Genomic DNA, 20692 nt, shown 5'->3' on the forward strand with positions numbered 1-20692 from the left:
CTTTCTATAATGAGTCAACGGAAGCGTTATGGTCTCCATGATGCTCAGTATGGTCTCCGTCAGACTTGTCATTTGACATGTACATCGATTTCGATGAACTAGGGATTTCTATTCGAAGCGATAAAAACTGACGTACAGATGCTGTAGTTACATCCTTCGTACATCAAACACTGGGAACACGTCGGAATGATCTCATTTTCAGGAAATCAGAAAAATCCGCCGGGCGGTAGAGAGTGTACCCCAGTTCCGGTTGATCTGTAACTTCCGACTGCGCAGGGCTACGTCTGTATTTTTTGTCCCATGCTGCCCTGAGAGAAATACGGGGGTTTAACCTTCTTGTCTGTCTCGCTTTTGGTATGTTTATTTATGTCTCTCGCGGTCCTGCGAGGAATACGGGAGTAAAACCCGTCTCACTTGTTTCCGTTAGATGTCGAGGGTTTTCTGCCAGTTCCGGTTCTCCGAAGACTTCCGCACTGGCAGGCCCCCGGCTATCCAATGTGATATTATCGGTGGTGAATTAGGGTTTGTTTTGTCGTTTAGATTGTTTACAGTGTACATTTTTATCTACGATACTTTTGTTGTATATTACACAGTATTACACTTTTTGAAGTAAGAACATTCCTATCTTATCGATATTCATTCAGATACCATGTATCATTTAAAAATATCTCGCGTAGAACGGCATCCCTGTTGACTCATCTGTCTCATCTCAGATTCATAGTTTTCATACAGTATCAGCATGAAAGTATTTTGAGGAATTCAAGATCTAGGTAATGCCTAGCAAACTGTGTTGCCAAGCAGGCGGATATTATTCTCAGGTTTTAGGATTAATGGTTTTTACTAAATTTATCTTCTAATAATCGAACTGGTCATCTGAATATTCTTAAAGAAAAACACGTCATTTTATTTCAATTTGAAAGTGGAACAATATTTAATTTTGTTAAAAAACATAAACAAAACAGTATAATTTGAACAATCGCAAATCATTCATCCAAATACGTTAATTTTAATAATTAGTCCAAAGTTTATGAACACCTTTTTCCACTAAAAGCTATAGAGAAAACATAATTGTGAGGTACAATAATGAATCAGGATAATTTATTAATCATGAATATTGGTTTCTCTGTGTATATGTTTTCGGGATGAATTGAGCATTTAGTTAAACTTTTATGTGTCTTTGGACTGTCAATGCTACCTACAATTATCCCTCCAAGGATTGTCAGTGATCCAAAAATCGTCTGTGGTATCAACTGCCCGAAAATAATCGTTGCACCTATAAACGGCGCTCCTAAAAGCCAAATCTGCAATAATGAACACAAAATAAAAACATATACATATATATTATTTCGTTCAACATTGTTCAACAGAAAGTAACTTACTCTTGCCCATACCGTGGACGAATACGACAGACCAATTTTTTTTTCAACGGGAACAAGTTCGGTTGTACATGTTATTAATACTGATAAGCAACATGAAATGCTCGCTTTCGACACCATTGCTGTCAGCATTAGCAGAGCCACTCGCTCATTTCCTTCTTCTGTAATGTGAATTGAAAATTGATGATTGAAAACTGAATTAGAATGAAAAAATTATGATGTTTTCGAAACAGACTATTGAACAATTGCAAAATTTCAACTATTATTCAAACGAAACTATCTCGATCTGATTGCTCCATTTGCACGAGTAATCTGTGCTCCCCGTTGCTCTATCAAAAACGAGCAAGTAACGTAGCGTCGAGGCACCGTGCTTCATTTTCAACCCTTTCGCTACCAACTCACCCCATGTTGCCCTAACCCTTTCAATACGGTAGTGTGCTCCGCCGGAGTGCTACCACTGTACGGAGTACTGCGCCGAAAAGTATGCACATCGCGCTAGTTTCATTTTTCTTTTTTTTTTTAAAAGAGGTGAGTAACGCTCTACCAGCCTTACCTGGGAAGGGTTAACCCAGACGTCGAGTGGGGATCGCACCCACAAAAACCAAGCCCTCTACTCGTTGCCTTATTCTCCCTGGGACCACATCTAGGCGACTACTTCAGGGGGCGGCTGTGCTCATACACTTCTCGAGTTTTCAACGCTAACTAGCGTTGTCCTTCCCTTTTTCTCAATATTTTGACGTAGGATTACGTCTTTCGGGAACATATTAGGGTACAAATTGAAAAACGAATATCGATCGCATCGTGAAAAATGTCCAATTTCGAACGCTTATTGCTCAGTCATTTAATGACGGATTGATGAGATTTTTACATCAAAACATTGCGGCACTCTATAACAATTTTTCACCTTGAATAAAATAATTTATATCATGTAATTAACTATCGAACAATTGAAAAATCTCAACCTCTATCCAAACGGTACTGATTGGTCGAAATTTACGTCATTTCTTTTTCGCCTGCTTCGCTTCTTTCGTTCCCCGATAAGTCAAATATTTGCATGGCGAGCGAGTGGGGGGCGCCTATTTCTCACATACCAACTGATATAAAAGGACGGTAGCATTTTTCGATTTCTCATTCTCGTTCAACGCTCAGATCGGCAAACATCTGGGCTTCTAGTGTGCAGTGCTCTACAAATCAACCAACACCATACGGTGCGGCAAAGGAGAGGAAGCCATCGGCAACCAACGATGGATGCCATGCGGAGAAGGGAGCAAAGAAGAGGAAGCAGCGGAGAACATCGAATTAAATCTAGTTTGCATTGCTGGTGCGCTCCTCTTAACATCAACAATTGGATGCGGCAAAGGAGTCAGATGAGCGAAGTGCATTGCATCGCATCGTATCACACCCGCTATCCGTCGTTTAGCTCGTCGTGGTGGTGCCAATCAAACCCTCGCAAATCGACGCACAGAAGCCGATGGCGCCAAAGTCAAGGAAAGCATCAGCGAATCCGTAAAAGCTACCGCTCCCAAAACTAAACTGCTACATCCGACTGAAACGCAGCAGATTCCGTACAACCCATTAAACCATTCCAGTCCTCAGGACTATCAATTTGTTTTGAAACAAAAGAGTTTATTTTACTGTTTTTCACTTACCACAAAAACTATATAAAACCGATCAAAAACACTGTTTATTTTTACATTTTCTACTAACAACTAACATGGAACGTATCACGTCAAAAACATAAGTTTCATCAACCACCTTTTACTGGATTTGGCAAAAGAAGCGAAGGACATATGCATGCATGTATATAATGGAACGCTCCAGTCATACACAGCCCATTAGGGACGAATGACCTTTGGGTTAAAGTCCCTTCAAAAACAAGAACGAACGATACACAGCCCGTATCAGACAAATGCATGAAGGAATTCTATAAAATAAAAATAATATTTTTGCTGTGCCTTTGCGCCAACTACACGGGTGAGTAGCACCATAGTAGCAAAAAATTTCGAAGTTCGTGACATCTGGTAGCAATATTTTTCTTCTTTTGAATTATAGAGACTTTAAACTTTACGTTCATTCGTTTCTAGCACTGAGAAGGGCCCTTGCGAAGAAAACTCTTTCTCGACCTACCTTTAGAAAGACATTTTCATTGTCGCTCAGCACTCCTCAGCAAACGAGTCTGCTTTCGGCGGCACCAAGCGACGCCATGAGCAATATTCATTTAGGGAGGCAGATTAATCTCCCATCGAACTAGCAGGCCCGAAGGCAGTTTTGAATTGATAAAATTTAAATGTTTTTATTTTTTTGACGCAGGATTACGTCTTTCGGGAACATGTTGGGGTATAAATTGAAAATCGAAAATCGAGCACATCGTGAAAATTGTCCAATTTCAAACGCATATTGCTCAGTCATTTCATGATGGATTGATGAAATTTTTGCGTCAATCGATTTCGCCACTCCAAAACAATAAAACATTGTTGATAATAATATCTGTCATGAAACTAACTATCGAACTATTGAAAAATTTCAACCCCTATCCTAACGGAAATAACCACATCTGATTGGTCGAAATTTATGACACGTGTGGTGGGTCGCTAACAGAGACATCAAAACCAAGCTGCCTGGGGGAAATCGGCTTTGCAAATACATGATAGTAGGGGGAGCTTTTGCTCCCACCGAAATGTTGCTTCGTGGAATTGCATTTCAATGACTGATCGTGTATTGTGAAAAATTTATCACAAGTGTAAGTGTAAAATATATGGTAGAAGTTGTGTTGAAAATTACTTGATATATGAAACGATTAATTTCAATTTTCATAAATAAAAACCAAAGTGTGTTCCCGCTCGAGAACGGGTCGTTTGGTCACCAAATCATTATTAAAGAGTTTAACGATGTAATTCTTCTAACATATCCAAAATCAACAGATAGCCTAATGGAATCCTACGTCAACTATGCGGTCGTGTCTCGGACACAACCCTCCTGTGACTTTTTTTTCTTTCTATTCGTTATTAATTCCACTGCGCTGATGTCCTCTTCGCAGGCAACCATTTACCCGTCGAGACGTGAACCGATTAGGAATTGCCCTCCAACTTGACGCGCAACCCGTCACAGCCACCCTCGCGGGGTCTCTCACCTGTCGAGACGTGAACCGATTAGGAAGCGCCCTCCAACTTGACGCGCGCCCCGTCACAGTCACCCTCGCAGGATTTCTCTTCCCAACGGAGCGCCGATTAGGCAGTGCCCTCCAACCTGACGCGCACTCCGTCACAGCTACTCTCGTGGGGTATTCACCATTTTGATCGTGGCTTCATCCTTGATGCTCGTTCCTTCGAAATGTTCGCGGTGTTCCTCCATTCAGGCCACGATCAGGCGTTGTCAGGCAGGCCTTTTGCTGTTCTCCGCGGCAGTATCCGTTTACCTGTCGAGACGTGCACCGATTAGGAAGCGCCCTCCAACTTGACGCGCGCCCCGTCACAGTCACCCTCGCAGAATTTGTCTTCCCATCGGAGCACCGATTAGGTAGTGCCCTCCAACAAGACGCGCACTCCATCACAGCAGCTCTCGTGGGGTATACACCAGTTTGAAGACGCCCTCCTTGACACTCACTCCGTCGCAGTTATTAAATCGGCATCCGTTTACCTGTCGAGACGTGCACCGATTAGGAAGCGCCCTCCAACTTGACGCGCGCCCCATCACAGTCACCCTCGCAGGATTTCTCTTCCCAGCGGAGAGCCGATTAGGTGGTGCCCTCCAACACAACGCGCACCCCGTCACAGCTACTCTCGTGAGGTACCATCTCTTGCAACAGCCGTCGCCGTTGTTCACCTTTCACCGTCGGACGTTGTCAGCATTTTGGTCAGCCCTCAACCTTCGCTGCAGCTCCGACATGATTTGTGTGATTGCACTGCTCACGGCATTCCAGATCATCTCGTCGCGACACATCTCCTCCACAATATTCCCGACATAAAGTGCAGGCAGCCCCTCGCGCCTTTCGGTGAACCTGGGACAGACAAAAACGACGTGCTCCGGTGTTTCCTCCATATCTCCACACTCCGGACAGAGGGGTGAAACTGCGTGCCCGAACCGGTGTAGATATTGCCTGAAACAGCCATGCCCAGACAGAAACTGCGTCAAGTAAAAGTTAACTTCACCGTGTTTCCTGTTCAACCAGGTCGAAAGTACCGGTATCAGCCTGTACGTCCATCTACCATTTTCTGCCGTATCCCATTCATACTGCCATTTGTCCAACGACTCCGCTCTCATCAATTTCCGGATACCTTTGCTTTCCCGTCGCTTGTAGCACTCGCTATCTTCCGCCAGAGTGATGCAGATGGGAATCATTCCGGCGATTACACACACAGCTTCTGTCGAAATGGTCCTATAAGCACTTACGACTCGCATGGCCATGAGTCGGAATGTGCTGTTCAGTTTCGGTGGGTTTCCAGAGCCGCCAACCAGGCAGGGCCACCATACCTCAGTATCGACGAAGATACACTTGCCAAGAGACACCTCTTGCTGCTGCTTGGGCCAAAGCTATTTGGCATGATCCTCGCCACCACGTTGATGGCCTTTGACGCCTTCCCACATGCATAGTCGACGTGCTGGTTGAAGTTCAGCCGGTCGTCGAGAGGTACTTCACCGCCCGCTTCGAAACGATGGTATGTCTTCCGACCGATACCTCTGCCCGCAGCACTGCCTTACGATTGCTCACTAACAGCACCTCGGTTTTGTGATGTGCCATCTGGAGCTTTACGCTGTCCATCCAACTACCGATCATGTCTACAGCCTCAGTCGCCAACATTTCCACCTCTTGAAGCGTCTCGCCGATTACCGTTGTTACGATGTCGTCCGCGAAGCCCACGATCTCCACACCTCTGGGTAGCTTCAGCCTTAGAACACCGTCGTACATCGTGTTCCAAAGCGTGGGACCTAGGATGGAACCTTGTGGAACTCCCGCCGAGATATTCTTCACTATCTGTCCCCTGTCTGTGTTGTATACCAGGATCCGATTCTGGAAATAACTCCTCAGTATCCTGTACAGGTAGCCAGGGACCTTCAATCTGTGTAGCACCTCGGCGATGGCCTCCCAGCTGGCACTATTGAAGGCGTTCTTCACGTCAATCAAAATCACCGCGCAGTAACGGTCGCCTCTTCGTTTTTGTTTAAGCGAGACCTGAGCTATCTCGATAACTGTCCGAATAGCGTCCACTGTCGACTTTCCTTTCCGGAACCCGAACTGCATTTTCGACAATCCGTGGTCATCCTCCGTGCATTTCACCAGTCTGTTGAGAATAACCCTTTCCAAGAGCTTTCCCAAAGTATCCAACAAACAAATAGGCCTATACGACGCTGGATCTCCAGGTGGCTTTCCTGGTTTCGGGAGCAGCACCAACTTTTGTATCTTCCATTCCGCAGGGAAGAGACCGTCATCCAGGCATTTCTGCAGCACCACCCTGAACATGTCGGGGAAAGCAAGGATCGCCGATTTCAGGGCCACATTGGGGATTCCGTCGGGGCCGGGTGCTTTTTTCAACTTTAGACCTTTTGCCACCGCGATGAGTTCTTCGTTGGTGACTTGTGCGTTCTCTGCTTCGTCCTCACCGTACAGTGTGGGTGGCCACGTCGGTGGGTCGTGCTGCCGAAAGAGTCCATTCACAATTACCTCGAGTTTTTCCGGACATAATTCCATGGGAGTCGTTGAACTACGGAATTTCGCCATCACGATTCGATATGCTTCACTCCAAGGATTTGCGTCGACGTCTCGACACAGCTCCCTATAGCAGTTCGATTTGCTCCTATGTATCTCTCGTTTCAAGGCGGCGCTGGTCGCTCGGAAATACGCGCGGTGCTCCTCTCTCTCTACATCGGTTCGTGCCCTCTGGACTCTTCTTCTGGCTCGTAGACAGTTAGCGCGGAGGATGCTGAGTGTCTCGTTCCACCAGTAGGCTGGACGTCGTTCATTCGTCGGGTTCAGTCTTCTCGGCATCGCTGTATCGCATGCCCTCACCAATGTTCCTGTCAGCCCGTCGGCGCTCAGATTAAGAGTTCTGCTGTCTATGCGTAGTGCTTCGACGAAAGGCTCCTTGTCAAACACCTTTGTCCTCCACTTCCGCTCAAAGGTTCTTGTATTCCGTACCGCTGCGGGATTCCGTTGGCCGACACTATACAGGATTGCCTGGTGGTCGCTGTGTGTGTATCCCTCCGACACTGTCCACTTCGTGTTAGCCGCCAGTGATGGATTGCAGAAAGTTACATCGATGATGGATTCGCGGCCGTCCCTTCGAAAGGTGCTGCTAGTGCCTTCGTTCAGAAGTGTGACGTCTAGTTTTGCGAAGGCTTCTAGTAGGCTGTACCCCCTGACGTTGGTGCATCTGCTTCCCCACTCCTCAGCCCAGGCGTTGAAGTCTCCTCCGATGATGACTGGGTTGCGGCCGCTGACTTTATCCGTGAGTACGTCCAACATCTCGTGAAACTGCTCCGCTGACCATCTTGGGGGTGCATAGCAACTACACATGAAGATTCCGTTGATTTTGACGATCACGAAACCTTCCTGTGAGCTTTCCACCACCGACGGTTGCAACGTCGCATTTAGTTTCAGTTGTTGACTGCCACCTCAATTGCTGTGCTATGTCGCAATGATTGAGGTTGAGCTGGGTAACCTCCATTACTGCGAACCTGCAATCGCCTTTTTGTACGCCGGACATTTGAAGTTACCTGTGACGTGGTCGTTTCCGTCCTCCTCCTTGCACAACATGCACCTCGGTTGCTTTGTGCAGTCTCTAGCAACGTGACCTTCCGTCCCGCACTTCCTGCACAATTTCGATCTTCAGGATCACCGCAGTTTTTCGCCTGGTGACCGAAGCCCATGCATTGAAAGCATCTCTCCATTTGCTTGGCCATACGAGGGGTAGCTTTCATCGGGCACACGAACCACCCCACTTTTATTTTACCCTTCTCCACCAGTTTATTCGCAGCTTGTTTCGAGAGCCGTATCGGGGCCGTTTGTGTCCCACCGTATGCCTTTCTCAGCCGGATTGTCATTGGCACATCGCCAAGGTCACATTGTGACTGTAACGCAGTTCTCAATTCCTCAACAGTCGTGATCTCGTCCAGATACCGGCACTCGATGGTTGATTCCTGAGAGAGAGCTCTCACCTTCGCCTCCTCCCCTAGTGACTTCTCAATGAGTTGTTTGAAAGCAGAGCTCTTAACCGCTGGATCTTTTTTAAGCTCGAAGAGCATCTCGCCTTTCTGCGTGCGCCTAGTTTTCACGACGTTCTCGCCCAGTGTCTGCAACTCCGGATCGTCTCTCACTTTCCGAAGGATAGCTGCATACGATACTCCTGCTGACACTTCAACGATCAAAGCATCGCCCTTGATTCGCTCCACTCGAGGCCCGAGTTTCTTCTTTTCCTGCTCAACGTTTTTCTTCTTCTCCTTCTGTTTTTTGGGTTTTTCTGCCTGGTTATCGACAGTAAGCCATTAACTGCTTTCACCTCCTTTCGCGTTACTCAGATCGTTCTTGGCCTTTTTCAGCTCTTCTTCTTCTCCTGGGGTGTCCCTCCTTCTCTTGTCCGATCGTGTGTTCATAGGACCCTTCGGCGTCTCAAGTATCTCGACGGGTTTCTCATTCACCTCGAGCAGAGCCTTTTCAGCACCCTCTGCTCTCATCTGCAGCTCCTTATGCTCGCGTTCAGCAACCATGACGACTGATCTGATGCTCGTCACCAGATGTTTTATTTTTAAGTGGACATTGGTTTTGTCCTTTACGAACTCGTAAAGTTCGTTGACCTTTTTCCTAACGTCCGTGATGCTGAGCCTCCCAAGTTGCCCTTCTTGGGATGCGCTTGAGGTCAGCGTAAACAACTGGCTCTGTACGGAGCCAAGATCTCCTTGGAATGCTTGGGCAGCAAACACTTCTTGTGGTTTTGTGTTGCTTGTACTCGTTGTGGCTACTCGAGTGACAGGTGACCTCAGCATTCGTCCGCTTCTCGCGAACACATTCTCCTCTCCATCGTTTGTTGGTGTGTTATTGCAACTATTCATATTTTTCTGGGTCCCAACTTCGGGCCGCTATCTGCGCTCGTTGTACATAGTCGCTACCAGTGATCCCATGGTTATCTATGCAAGTAGTGAGGCCATGCAGGGGTTGACACGGTCCTTCATGGGGACCGTGTTCAGAGCCAGATCAGCGCAAGTCAGGAATGTTACATCTGACGCCTAGTACCTAGTGCCTGGGCCTAGACGAGCATCGAACGTACCCGAAGACTTGCCAAGTTATTACCGGGACGGGGGCAACCGCACTATTAGCCCAAACGCCATTTCAGGACGGTGTCACCCTTCCTTACTCAGGGAACAGGATAGTACGACTGTCAGCCTTTAGCGTCGTGTTGAAATCGTTTCCGTATCGTGTCCGTTTTCTATGTCGTAACCAGTATGTCGTAATCAGGATCTTACTGGCGTCAATCCTGATGTGCTTGGCACTCCTTTCGTGGCTCCTGTACACGGTATTTCCCCCGTGCAATCTCCAATAGGCTTTAGGCTCGCGTTGTCACCCGATTAGTCGCCTCATACGACAGGGACAGGGACCAAGACCCGAAGTGCTATTCTAGGCCGGCAACTCCACGGCCCACGACATCGCGCTAGTGTGATCGATGTGCAGTATCATTCTCATGTCGTCTAAAGACGACGCTCGTACAGCTCTTTTTTTTTCCAAAATATATATTTTTATCAAGGCTCATATGGCGTTAGCCTCACGGGGCCGGGAGTTCAATACTTTGACAATTTTTCTTATTATCTATGTTAGTAATATGTAACCGAGTACTCGCGGTTGGCTCGAGGTTAGTATTACAAGTGTTTTCGTAATTCGGATGTTGCTGTCTCCAATGCTCTGTACGTGTGCCCGACACGGGATACTTCCTATTGGGATGCAGCTGACCCTTAATCAGCAACGCCCCCCTAGTCTGTACCCCATATCTAGCGTGGTGCGTCTTTCTCGACTCGAGGAATCCAGGATAGAATGGTCACTAACCGGCGCAATCATCAGTTCATGTAGAGTTGTCATGAGCGGTACAACCTTTGGCTCTTGTTGAATGAGTGTGTGTATGTATTGCCGCGACTAAGTAAAAGTTTATCGATCGGATAGGAGGGATATAAAACGGGGACACAACGAAGGAAACATCATCGGCGTTGACATCGGCGTTTCTGAGCAACAGGTATAGATGAAGCAGAAGATCAGGATCACGGCTACCTAAGATATCCCGGACGGGGATCTCCGATTGTCTGCCTTGTGCTCTCAGTGCTCTAGAGAGCTGAGAGCGAGCAGTATGGAACCGGATACACGACCAGACAACATGCTCGATGTCGTGGTAGCCAGAAGTTCATCGCGCGGATGTTTTTTATAGACGACGCTCGTAGCGAAAGGGTTAAACCCCATCAATGTGAAAGGACTTGGCGAGTAACACAGTTATTTATGAAAAATGGAAATCCGAGTTAGCGGCCGTTACAAAATGGCAAACTACATATTTTCTCAAAACTTCATCAATATGGGTATCAAATGAAAGGGCTTGACTTGTAGAGCACAGTTATTTATGATTAATCCAACTCCAAGATGGCCAATTATTTTTTTCATGCAACTCTCGCATGTGGGTGATCCGACATGTTCAAAAATTATATAGAGCAAGAGAAATCAGGTTTAGTGATTATAAAAAATTAGTGGGTTATATCTATGATATAACCGCAAGGTTCACGTGGAACTACCTTAGCTGAGCAATCATTCGTTTGTATTGATTAAATTCTTGATTGAATGAAACAGTTTCCAAATTCAATTGAGTTCAATATATTTGCTCTGTGAGTGAAAAAAATGAACAAATGCCGTGTAAAGTCAATTCATTTATTGTGATTGATTGTTCTTCGTTACAAGTAAATTTAATGACGGACCTTTTACGTTTGGTATGATGACTAGAACAAAATATATGTACGGAAGAATTATCAAACGTTTGATGAACCAGCCTAAGGCTGAAAATCTTTCCAATAAAGACAACAACAAAAATTATCAAACGATTATTTTATTTTACATTTCCCTCTGAAGTTTACATCCCAAAAGTGTACATACTTCTCGAATCTCGAATTTGCTTGAAACTGGGAAGTTCATTCGCTTCTAGTGGCTGCACGATTTTCCCAGGTTCCTAAGTTTAGAAGATCATGTTAGGACAGACATATTCCACTCTGCACAAAGGCAAGCGAGGACAAAAAGACTCGCAGTTTGCATTTATTTGCAGAGCCGATTTCCCCAGAAACCTCGGTTTTGAAGTCTGTGTTAGGGAAACACATTTCAATCGGAACAAAAATACCCCTGATTTGTATGAATTCGCAATGCCGATTTCCCCACGTTTCATGGATTTGAAGTCTGTGTTAGGGAAACACATTCCAGTCGGAACAAAAATACCCCCAACTTGCATGAATTTGAAATACCGATTTCTCCAGGCACCTTGGTTTAGAAATCTCTATTAGGGAAAACATTTCGGTGGGAACAAAAGCTCCCCCTACTTTCGTGTGTTCTTTTTCTTCTTTTTGGCTTTAAGAGGGTTTAAACTTTTCAGTTCACTCGCCTCTAGGCTCTTTCGTGTGCTTGCAATGCCGATTTCGCTGCTTGGTTTTAAAGTCTGTGTTAGGGAACATTTTTCGATGAGAACAAAAGTCCCCCTACTTTCATGTATTTGCAATGCCGATTTCCCCAAGGCTGCTTGGTTTTGATGGCTGTGTTAGGGAAACCGTAAATCGGGCCAATCAAAACGATACAGTTAGGGCGTTTAGATAACGCCTAATATTTTACAGTTATTCAATTGTTTATCTAATGAAAAACAACATTTTGTTAGTTGCGATAGATGCGTAGAAATATTCCCTATCAAGTGATGCAAACATCTCTCCTATCCAGTACGAAATGTTCGAGCTATAAGCATTCGAAATCTTTCATTTTTTCCTGCATGTTCTGTGTTTAGGTTTTCATTTTACCCTCCATATATTCCGGTTAGACGTAGTCCCACGTCAAAAAGCTCTGTAATGAATTGATGTCGCAGCTAGTAAAGCGATTTGTTGATCTGAACTCAGACGAATTAGTGGCCCAATCAATACCACTAGATCCTTGCTTCGAGCAGCAAGGTGCAGCAAGGTTTTGGGAATAACGGAAAGTAAAACAATGCACACCAGTCGTTGATAAGAACGTTAAAAATGTCATCCATCCCCACCTGCGAAACCACCACGAATCGTTGGTGATGAAGCGCGGTAATCTGTATGGAAGGAGTTTAATGCATTGGTTGGCAATTTTCAAGCCTCACATGATCCAGAAGCTGCTGCAATAGTTAAGGTAGATGAATATTTAGCGGAGCCACATTTGCTGAGAATAAGCGACCCTTTGCTTTGGGGAAAAGACAGGAAATCTATCTATCCGCGGCTCTACGAAATTGTTTTGAAAAATACTATGTGTTCCATGTGTACTAAGTCTTCAATGAAAGACGTAGTAGACTTTCGTCAGATAACATTCAAAAGATAATGGGCCCTATTATAGAAATCGAGGCGATAAGAATTTTGCTCGTTAGCTCTATTTTACTATTATAGAAATCGAGCAATTCGATAGCACCGAGCGAATGATAGCTATCGATGCAAGTGTCAAAACTTTTCGAGTTGTTTGGTCTCTTGTTGCATATCTTCAGAGAATTATTTTGTTTTGGTTTGCGTCGCTGATATTTTCTTTTGGGAAACATTTCAGAAACGCTTAAATATATGCAATTTTTGACGTAGGACTACGTCTAACCGGAAGATATAGGGGGTGAAATGGAAATCTAAGCACTGAACAAGTAGGAAAAAATGCAAGATTTGGAACGCTTATAACTCGAGCATTTCTCAATAGATCGCAAGGTTTTTACATCAATTGATAGGAAATATATCTACGCGTATTGTGAAATATCAAGCATTGTTCAAATGCACTATGTGCCCATTTTTGATTGGTCCATTTTGTGCTCCTCAAATCGTATCGACCAAAACGAACAACCAGAGCAGCAGCGAAATACAATGACGCACGATTGGAAAGGAAAAAGAAAAAAATGAACGAAACATTGGTCGCAGTCTCACATATGCGTAATTCTCGAGCCAGCCAGTCAGCTTAAAAATCCCCGCTCCGCTGCCGTAACGATCATTCTCATCCAAACCGTACACCACATCGGTTCGCATCACAACACATCAACAAACCAACCCAAGCAGCCATGTCTGGATATGGTAAAGGAGGAAAAGTGAAGGGAAAGGCAAAATCCCACTCGAACCGTGTTGATCTGAAGTTCCCCGCAAGGGTAGCTAGGCCGAGCGCGTTAGTACCAGTGCACCAGTCCACCTAGCCGGCGTTATATAGTTTCGGCCGCCGAAGTGATCGAGTTAGCTGTCAAAGCTGCTCGCGACGATAAGAAAACCCGCATTCGGAACAGAACACATTCGGTTCGGTGGACATCAAGACAACAGGCAGTTGCAAAACGGCAGCAGGTAGCAGAAGAAAAAAGTTTGTTCTTTATACAAACTGCTTTGGTGGCAAATCCAGAACAAGGCGGCATCGAGGGCGTTCGAAACGGTTTTTTTCAAAACCACGAGTACTAAGTTTTCTGAATTGGAACCATTCCATAAAACACGGCGCTTATCAGGGCCATAAAACCATTCAAAAAAGAGTTTATGAAATACAGTTCAATGCTTCTAAAATAATATCCAAAATAATAATAAAACACAAATTGATTTTTTCATAATTTGTTTGCCAGGATCTGATGAGTATGTGAATTTGGCAGTTGTTCTGAGCTTATTAATAGTTGAGGACTTTCCTGAAAATTAAATTTTCACCAATTCTTAAATTGTTTCTAGATTGAAAGTACAGTAATTTACAATTAGTTCGACATTGAATTAATAGGACGGACATGTAATGCGACATATTTAGTTGGAGATTTTTGTAAACATAGAGATCCAAATTATGACCCCACATTGAAAGTCGACACTGTAACACTGTCATCGCAAATGTTCAATAACAGGTTAAAATCGCCTCCAATGCGACACTGAGTGGTGCTTCGACACGTCGCATTGAATGTAATTTACTGTACAACATGTCACAAAGCTGGATGGGAAGAAATTTTCCACTGTGGAAGCTGTAGCGAGTGGCAACAAATCGCTAAACAGAAAGGTTTAGCCGAACAAGATGGGGATATCGAGTGATAAATGAGTGAGTGCATGTGAATCCAACGAGCGAACAAATCGTAATGAATGTATTTTTCTTTCTTTCTTTCTTTGTTTTTAAGAGGCTTTAAACTTTGAAGTTCATTCGCCTCTAGCCCAGTGGAGAGCCACAATAAAACCAGCCCAGAGGGGACTGTCGAAAGGGAAACCAAAAACGCAAAAACACAACACCAAAGGTTCTTTTCAGAACCACCAACATGTTCATAAAGAGTAAACAGTACACTAATCCATTTTTCAGGTAGATAGGTAGGTATTGACGTAGGAGAAGAAAATAAAACAATATATTTAAAATATATATTTAACAAGAGCTGTCCCCTTTGTATAGTCCTACGTCACTCCAGTTATGTCCCCGACATTACCCACCCGTCTTTTTCTTTTTCCTTTCCAATCGTGCTTCATTCTATTTCGCTGCTGCTCTGGTTGCCCGTTTTGGTCGGTACGATTTGAGGAGCACAAAATAGACCAATCAAAAATGGGAACATAGTGCATTTTAACAATGCTTGATATTTCACAATTATTCAATTATTTATCTCAAGAAAAATGAAATGTTATTCGTTATGATAGATGCGTAGATATATTTCCTATCAATTGATGCAAAAACCTTTGCGATCTATTGAGAAATGCTCGAGTTATAAGCGTTCCAAATCTTGCATTTTTTCTTACTTGTTCAGTGCCTAGATTTCCATTTCACCCCCTATATCTTCCGGTTAGACGTAGTCCTACGTCAAAAGAACATACCCTGTTGTTTTGTAAGTATTTCAAGTTTTTCCCAAGTGCGGCTAAACGAATGTTTATCACTGTATGAACACTGTAAACAATATTCTGAAATGCCTTAAGTTGCCGTACGCTGACGACCTAAAACTGTATTTGGTGATACGGAAACCAGGCGAGGCTAGTTTCTACATGATCAATTGGAAGCTTTCGCCGAGTGGTGCCAACTGAACCGCATGGTACTCAATGTTTTCAAATGCTCCGTAATATCATTCGGCAAACATCGTGCATTGATTCATCATAACTATGTACTATCGGGCACTAGCTTGCAACGGGAACCAACTGTTAAGGATTTGGGAATACTCATTGACTCTAAGCTCACATTCAAAAGCTTCCTCTCGTCTCGGTTCATATTTCGCTTCGCTAAAACTTTCAAAAATGTATATTGCTTAAAAGCTTTATATTGCTCATTGGTGCGGCCTCTTTTAGAATACTCGGCTGTAGTGTGGTGTCCATACTACCAAAACGAGACGAATCGTATCGAAGCTATTCAACGGAAGTTTATTCGTTTCGCTCTGAGGCATCTTCCGCGGAATGACACCAACAATTTGCCCAGATATGAAAGCCGTTGTATGTTTATACATCTGGAGCTACTGGAGGCGAGACGCAACATTGCGATTACAAGCTTCATCGGTGATCTTATTCGGGGAAACATCGACTGCACTTCGCTGTTAGGTTGCTGTTGCGGCAAAACGACGACCGAAGACCCCTCACCCAATGTGAGCCAAAATATTTGAGCCAAAAATGTTACCCCTCATTGTAGTAGATTGATATTTACTAATTGGAAGAACCATTTTGAAAACTATATCGATTGAAAGCTGAGTTATAAATCGCTTATAAATTAAATCTCTCATAAATATATATTGTTGGCCACTAGTAAGGAGACTAAATTGTAAGTTGAGAATATGAATCATACAATGAAATTAATAAAATGAAGTTTACAGCTTCAAGCTGACTCAAAATCAGAAAAGGAGTTTGCTGAGAGAACTTTCCGAAAGGTGTCGCCAACAGTTGCCTTAACACAAACACTCGCTGTCGTAATTTACGCTCACAGATTTTCCTGTATATTCGTCCCTCACGAACCAACTACGGCTTAACGAACCCATGCGAAGGATGTGCCGAATCTTCAACAGATGCTACGATGTGTTTGACTTCAATGTTTCGCGTTACAAAAATAAGTGTAGTTATCGTAGTGTTTTTAATTAATGTGTATAGTGCAAGTATATGTTTTGTCATTGGGGTGAATATTTTGTGAAATGTGAGCATTTGCTCATCTTTTGGATGTTATGCTACCATACGCCGAGTGGAAGATGCCCCTGAAATGGCAGTTCAAGCAGGATAACGATACGAAGCTCGTTATTATCACAGGATCGTTTTCATCATCGTCTGCATTATTATTTTTATTATCTTGAAATCGATTATTTTATTGTATTCGTGGTTTTCAATTGTAAGATTAAAATTTTAAAAAAATATAGGAGGTTGTGTCCAAGATACGACCGCATTGTTGACGTAGAACTACGCTGTTATTTTATATAAGTTGCTTGTATATACCTTCGGATATTATTCTAAAATTCTGTGAAATTTTCGAAACAACTGCTTAGTAGAATCATCTCTGAAATAGTGTTTTCATTGTAGAATCAGTTGACGATAATTGATTGATGATTCATTCTTGCCCTCGTAAAACAATACACTAGCTGATCGTATGTCGCAATTTATATCATGTCAATGCATTGAAAATTTACCTCGAGTGCTATTCCAGTGGCCTTTTTCGCAATTGACATAGACTCGGCAACAGTCGATTATATACATGTTACACCAGCACCATTATTCCACATCTCATAACTACATCAATATATCTTTGGCGCCGCAAGGAAACAACAACAATTACAAGACAACACTTGCAAGTATCAAATATCATGCTATGTTATTTAGTATTGCCTCAAAGGAATCACACCTCTAGGCATCGTTCGTACAACGTAAACTAAGCGCCAAACAAGCGTTCGCCATAGCATGCAACAGAGCCATACATTGGTGGCTTGAAACTACTAGGAATATGAACACTTCTCATCATTTTGTGCTATTCTCAAAAAAAAAAAACGCTTCTGTTAATATTACTGGGCTCAAAAAAAGTTGCATTACTTTCTCATGCTCGAGAGAAGCGCAGCTGTAACCCTTAGTTGAGGAAGCGAAACCTAATCACATACAAAATTCCAGAACGAAATTTACTTTGTTGGTGGCTAATCAAGCGAAATAAACTCTTTAATAAACAACCTCGAAAATAGTAGCAATGTTTCATTAGCGCAAATGGAATCCTAGTTGAAGGCAGTTTTGCGACTGGCACGCGCACCTAAATAACTTATAACATTCCTGTAAGACATTCAAGATGCTTGGAATTCCCCAAAAATTTTTTCGGAGCTTCGCCATTCGTCAGTTTAATGCATTGATACATTCTCAAAGGCACAAACGAAGCCCTTATGATGACGGAAAAGAAACAATATTAACTGCTTGAGCTTGAGCTTGGGTAGACTGTACAATTCGTAGTTGCTCTCCGTGATTGACCTGAACCAACCAAAAAAGAACACACAGAATGACGCTTGGGACTAGCAAATCATTCTCGTTGTGCAATTTCCGGTGATTCGAGCTTTAAATGGTCAATAACGACGCCGGCCACGTCCTTACGATAATAAAGTCACCAGGGGAAGGGAAGGAATGTTAGTATGATAATCGCCGCCCGAAGGCCAGAAGGGTCGCCTCTATAGCGTGGTTCCCTAGCGATTATCATGGAAGGGACAGTTGTTAGTAGGGTGAGGTGAGTATCAGGATTCACTGAGGTAAGTGATGTGATTATGTTAACGCGAACCTGTAAAAACAATTGGACTGGTTATATTTTATTATTTATCACACGTATTTTTCATAGAAATCCAATCGCGACGGGGGAGAGTTGAGTGTGGGAAACCTGACAAGGTAACCGAGGGAACTTCTGTCAAATTATTATGATATATATCGTTATTCATTACGTGTATTATTTATCGAGCTCCAATTGCGACGGCGGAGAGTTACCTTTGGGAAACCTGAGAAGGTAACCAAGGGAACTTCTCTAAAACCAATTTGACCGCCGATATATTCCATTGTTCAACGAGCGTACCCTATCAATTTCCAATAGCGACTTCGGAAAGTTATGTTTAAGAAACCTGAGAAGGTAACCGAGAATATTTTTTATCAAACTTAAATCGCGAAAAAAGAAGAAATTAAAGAATTAAATAAATAAAAAACTGTAGAATTATAGGAGTAATCATTTAAAGGATTAAAGTTTTAACATTTTCTAACAGCCCACGACGAGACAGTTAAACTTCTATTTTAGTGAGAACGAGAACGCTTCAACCACAATTATATTACGCGACGCGCAAACTATTACTACTTAAAACAGACCACACTTTTCGAACGAAAAGTTACATTCATACGGATATACATTTACACACAACTAAGCTACGAGAAAAAAGAGAGTTCTGGAATAAATTTGAAAAATAATAAAAAACTCATCCAATAAACACACAAAAATATACCCTCCGCCCCATCTACTAGAATTAATTTATTTGATAATAAAGAACGATCTCACCAATATATAATCCGAGTGTAGATTTTCTATTCATCAATGCAAAATCTTGCACAGAATAATCCACATCGCCGTGGAACAAGATTGAATGCATACAAGCTTGCATAAATATATGCATCTACAAGTATCAAACTGTGATCATGCTGCCAAATGGTCATACAAAATCACTACCACTGGCACACACACACTTCGCGTTTGACTAGCTGATGGATTATAGCGAAACACACACAAACGCGTGGAAAAGAAAATGGAATAGATGAACACAGAAGCAGAACAAGCCGTGCTATCACCACTACACTCTCTAACAGCACAAAATGGAGCACCAGGAAGCAATACTTTCTTCAGCCTTGTCGAACTCATGGAATGAAAATTACACACTTCCCATTGAATCCGGAGTTAGACCTGAATTCACTGCGGCAAACGAACGTGTTCCTTTAAACTTTCACACTTTTGACGTAGGACTACGTCTAACCGGAAGATACAGGGGGTGAAATGAAAATCTAGGCACTGAATAAGTAAGAAAAAAAAATGCAAGATTTGGAACGCTTATAACTCGAGCATTTCTCAGTAGATTGCACTAGAGGCGAATGAACTGCAAAGTTTAAAGCCTCTTAAAAACAAAGAAAGAAGAAAGTAGATTGCAATGGTGTTTGCATCAATTGATAGGAAATATATCTACGCATCTATCATAACGAATAACATTTCATTTTTCTTGAGATAAACAATTGAATAATTTTGAAATATGAAGCATTGTCCAAATGCACTATGTGCCCATTTTTGATTGGTTCATTTTGTGCTCCTCAAATCGTACCAACCAAAACGGGCAACCAGAGCAGCAGCGAAATACAATGAAGCACGATTGGAAAGGCAAAAGAAAAAAATGAACGAAGCATTGGTCGCAGTCTCACACATGCGTAATTCTAGAGCCAGCCAGTCAGCTTAAAAATCCCCGCTCCGCTGCCGTAACGATCATTCTTTGTGTGGACACCGACTGAACAACATCGTTGCTGGACGAGCTGGACGGCGAGGGATCGAGTACCTTTCTCAAGGCAAGAGGGCGGAGGTGGTAGCGGTGGAGTAAAGTAGAGTAGAGTTTTCAAAGGGCCTTTCTATACACAACTATATACTATACACAAAGGGCCAAGGCTAGAGACGAATGAACTGCAAAAGTTTAAAGTCTCTATAATACAATACCTTTCTTCCTTCCGTAACGATCATTCTCATCCAAACCGTACACCACATCGTTTCGCATCACATCACATCAACAAACCAACACAAGCAGCCATGTCTGGACATGACAAAGGAGGAAAAGTGAAGGGAAAAGCAAAATCCCGCTCGAACCGTGTTAGACTGCAGTTCCCCGTAGGTGTATCCGCCAATTGCTCCGCAAGGGTAGCTAGGCCGAGCGCGTTAGTACCAGTGCACCAGTCCACCTAGTCGGCGTTATATTGTTTCGGCCACCGAAGTGCTCGAGTTGGCTTGCAAAGCTGCTCACGACAATAAGAAAACCCGCCTACAGAACAGAGCACATTCGGTTCGGTGGCAACAACTAGTTTCAGCGAGTGGCAAACACAATCGCAAAACGGCAGCAGGTAGAAGAAGAAAAAAGTTTGTTTATACAGACTGCTTTGGTGGCACAACCGTAAACCGTAAAACACGGCGCTTTTCAGGG

General features: G+C 43.3%; 1 protein-coding gene across 4 annotated transcripts in view; it reads right to left on the minus strand.

Moving 5' to 3' along the window:
- Nucleotides 1-230: 230 nt before the first annotated feature.
- LOC129771922 (organic cation transporter protein) overlaps nucleotides 231-20692 on the minus strand; it is a 422831-nt gene continuing 402369 nt past the window's right edge. For 3 of the 4 annotated variants that reach the window (XM_055776066.1, XM_055776067.1, XM_055776068.1), the window contains 2 exons: nucleotides 1380-1537; nucleotides 234-1301 (listed from right to left, as the gene is read on the minus strand). In XM_055776066.1, coding sequence (XP_055632041.1) covers nucleotides 1089-1301; nucleotides 1380-1537 — 371 coding nt within the window. In that variant the 3' untranslated portion in view covers nucleotides 234-1088. Of the gene's footprint in view, nucleotides 1302-1379; nucleotides 1538-20692 lie in introns of all 4 variants that reach the window. The other variant, XM_055776069.1, reaches the window with a different exon arrangement.

This window comes from Toxorhynchites rutilus, chromosome 2 (assembly GCF_029784135.1).
Source record: "Toxorhynchites rutilus septentrionalis strain SRP chromosome 2, ASM2978413v1, whole genome shotgun sequence".
Lineage (NCBI taxonomy): Eukaryota > Metazoa > Arthropoda > Insecta > Diptera > Culicidae > Toxorhynchites > Toxorhynchites rutilus.